Here is a 3,857-nt window from a genome sequence, read left to right as displayed (position 1 = left end):
ATTCTAAAGTGGTCTTGGCTTGGATAACGTCACCATCAGGTCGATGGAAGACATTTGTCGCACACCGCGTTGGCGAAATACAAGAGTTAACCGCGTGCAACGAATTGTCACACGTCCCCACTCACGACAACCCGGCGGACGTAATTTCGCGCGGGTGCAATGCCGAGGACATCGAAAAAAAATCAATTTGGTGGTGCGGCCCGGAATGGTTAATTAAAGACGCCAGTATGTGGCCGAAACCGACAAATGTTGATAAATCCGAAGTAGAAAAAATGCCCGAAGAAAGGAGTCACACAATGTCAAATACGCATAATCTCATATGTACGTTATCATTGGATTTTCCACTGTTGACTACTCGTTCGTCATTAAAACAGATTATCCGAATAACGGCGTATTGTTTACGTTGGCGAAATAACGGACTAAAGAGTCGCACAAAACGTGTCATCGGGCCGTTAGACGTAAATGAATTAGAATACGCAAATTTGGCGTTAATTAAAATGATACAAAAAAAACATTTCCAAAAAGAAATAAATGAACTTAAATCACAGAAGGCGCAAGTAGCTGGCAATAGTGTGCTGATACGATTACGACCCTTTTGTGACGAGAAAGGTCTATTACGCGTAGGAGGACGTTTGGCAAATGCAATTGAGTTAAGTGAATTTCAGCGACACCCAATTGTGCTTCCTCGTGACAGTACATATACGCGATTATTATTTCAAAGTGAGCACGTAAATTTATTGCATAGTGGTCCACAGGCCCTCGTGGCAGCCATTCGGCAACGATATTGGCCCTTAGGAGCACGCAGTATAGCACGGAAGATTGTGCATAGTTGCATTACGTGTTTTAAACAAAAACCTATAATAGTACAGCCAATAATGGGTAACTTACCACGCGATCGAATTACGTGCAGCCGGCCATTCTCGCGATGTGGAGTCGATTTTGCCGGTCCCATACTGATAAAGTCAAGTTTACGGCGAAACGCGCCGTGCGATAAAGGCTATATATCTATATTTGTGTGTTTTGCTACTAAAGCGATACACATAGAATTAGTCAGTGATCTAACGACAAAGACGTTTTTGCAAACGTTAAACCGGTTTTTCGACCGTCGCGGAAGGTGCGCGGTCATATACTCGGACAACGCGACAAACTTCGTGGGCGCTCGCAGACAGCTTCGAGATGTATATAATTTATTTCAATCCGATCAACATCAAAACACAGTTTGTGCAACATTCGCGGAGAAAGGGGTGGAGTGGAAGTTAATACCACCACGATCTCCACATTTCGGTGGCCTGTGGGAGGCGGCGGTTAAGTCGATGAAGAATTTGTTATCTAAGGTGTTAGGTGAATCTCGCTTAACTTACGAAGATATGAGTACTGTACTGACTCGGTTAGAAGCATGCTTAAATTCTCGTCCCATTACCTCCCTGTCTTCCGACCCATCCGATCTTTCCTATTTAACGCCTGGTCATTTTTTAATCGGTGATGCTATTACCGCCGTACCCGAAAGGGATGAAACGGCTACTTCCGTGACGCCGTTGGAGCGTTGGAGAAAGGTTACCCAATATTCACAACTACTTTGGAAGCGCTGGAGTACAGAGTATCTGGGTCAACTACAGGAGCGTGTAAAATGGACTCAATCAAAGGGGCCAAATTTAAAGATAGGATCTGTGGTGTTAATACGAGACACAAATTTGCCCCCTTTGCAGTGGCGTCTCGGTCGGGTCCTCCAAATCCATGCAGGAAGGGACGGAATAAGTCGGTCGGCGTCCGTAAAGACGAAATTTGGGGAAATTACAAGGGCAGCTCGTCTACTTTGTCCGCTACCAATCGACAACAATCAATATTAAATAAAAATCTTTTATATGTTTTAATTATTTATTTATTCAGTAACATTAAATTATATTTGTTCAACTATTACCGTATCAGGTTGTTGTTATTAGTCAATTTATTATATTTTGTTTATTCTTTTTTTTTATAAATTATTTGTAATGTATGTTAATTATTCTATTATCGAATTTGTAATTTTTATTGTTCAATTTGTTGAAATATTATTTATATTTCAAGGTGGGCGGCTATGTTGCGTACGCGAGATATTTTACTTATATAATAAAATTGGTAGATACCGAAACGATTATTTGTATAGAGTATCTGAGTATAAATGTAAGATAAGATACGTCCGATAGAGCGGTCTTCGATGACGGGCGATCGGCCGTCGCAGTCGCAATAAAACCGTACCAGTGTAACGTACGCGTCGTAGCCGTTCAATATTAATATTCGATTATGAACTAGCGAATAAAGAGAAATAATATTAATTCAATGTTATTGTTTTATTAAATTAAGCAATGAGCTATCGTAATCAGTTGTCTCAGAATTACTTAAACCGCAAAATTCAATATAAAGTAAAATTTACGTCAAATATCAATCTACAAGTGTCAATATACGACCTATATGGAAAAAAATTCAACAAAGTCGAGTTTTTTTTGTGTCAACGAGGAGTTCGTCGTTCACATGAAAATATACATTTGGTTTGGACGGTCAAAATTCAATCTCTCTGCTTTAAACTCTATGAAATACAAACGAACTTTCAAAACACTTTTCTACCGTCATACCAGTTAAAATTTATTTATTCTTGATTTTTTTCCGCCAACATATGGTTTGACGATGCTACAAACTAAATGTAACAGATTTGATGTTGTATAATGTATAAGTTGTAAGTATATTATTATTGGGTATCATTAAAATAGCACAATCAATTCTACATAGTTATTAAGATTACCAAATCCGTGAGCACTATATGATGTTTTGCTCTTAAAAGAAAAACAATAAATCAAAATGTTCTCAAAAATGTATAGATGTTTGTTGTTTGTTGCGAAAACCGGATTAAAGTAATACGGTTATAACGGAATGTGCTGGATTGCATGTATTAATATTATAAATTATGAATAAAAAAAAAAAAATAATATAAACAATATTATTCTATTTAGTTTTTTTATTAACATTGTAAGCATATATTATTACACTTTAGAACAGAATAAAAAATAATATTATAAATATCATACAATTTTCTTTATTTTCATTCTAATATTTTAGCTCGTCTAGAAGAAACCGGACAAATATTTGAAGGCAGACACGCTGGTGCGCTCAAATCAGCGAATTCCCATGATCTCAGACATATACTGTACCAAGGACAAAAAAAGAGGATTTGCGGAGACTGTCAGACCAGGAAGTCTGCGGTGACCGAGCCTGCAGGGTGCTTCTCGTCGGGCCTCGACGATACGGCACAGTGTACTACAACTCACGACCGACTGAGATTCAGCCGGCAGCACTCAAGAGGATGTTGGTGCTCGACGGCGATCATGGCACGCAGCGGCAGCAGCCACAGGACCAGGAGCAGGATCAGCTATATAGACGAGTCTTAAGATCGGCTTTTGCCGAAGGACCACCGAAAACGGTGCCCGCGTCCTGGAAACCGGCCCGTGTTCGTTCTGTGCGGTCAGCTGGGCGGTTCGGACTAGAAAGCTTTTGGCTGCAGATCGGAGAGACGTGTCGAGTGCATCTGACCGGAAAATGGTGACTGAAGGAACTTGGTGACTGTGAAACTGATTAATGAATAAGAAGTGTGAAGGTGGCGGCTACAATAGAAACGTGACAAGGCTTCGAGACTGCCATCTAGAGCATATTACTGGAAACTTGGAGGTTAGATTTGTATGCTGAAAATAATGAAACGAAATTAAACATTTTAATTTTTCCACGATTCTTCGACATTTTGTTATATTATATTCTATAAAAAAAAAGTAACACTCATTAAAAATTCAATTCATACTACTGTACAGGTTCTTACTTAAAATATAGATATT

The 3,857-nt window shown here is 39.1% G+C and overlaps 1 protein-coding gene across 1 annotated transcript; it reads left to right on the top strand.

Annotated features, from left to right (window-relative positions):
• Positions 1-227: 227 nt before the first annotated feature.
• On the top strand, positions 228-3,419 carry LOC111026729. Its single transcript, XM_022304861.1, has 2 exons — positions 228-1,755; positions 3,091-3,419. Exons 1-2 carry the CDS (start codon positions 228-230, stop codon positions 3,417-3,419), a joined length of 1,857 nt encoding a protein of 618 aa, XP_022160553.1.
• The last annotated feature ends 438 nt before the right edge of the window (positions 3,420-3,857 follow it).

Source organism: Myzus persicae, unplaced genomic scaffold (assembly GCF_001856785.1).
Source record: "Myzus persicae strain clone G006 unplaced genomic scaffold, MPER_G0061.0, whole genome shotgun sequence".
NCBI lineage: Eukaryota > Metazoa > Arthropoda > Insecta > Hemiptera > Aphididae > Myzus > Myzus persicae.
The sequence above is the reverse complement of the archived record's forward strand: the minus strand, read 5'-3'. Positions and strand labels throughout refer to the sequence as shown.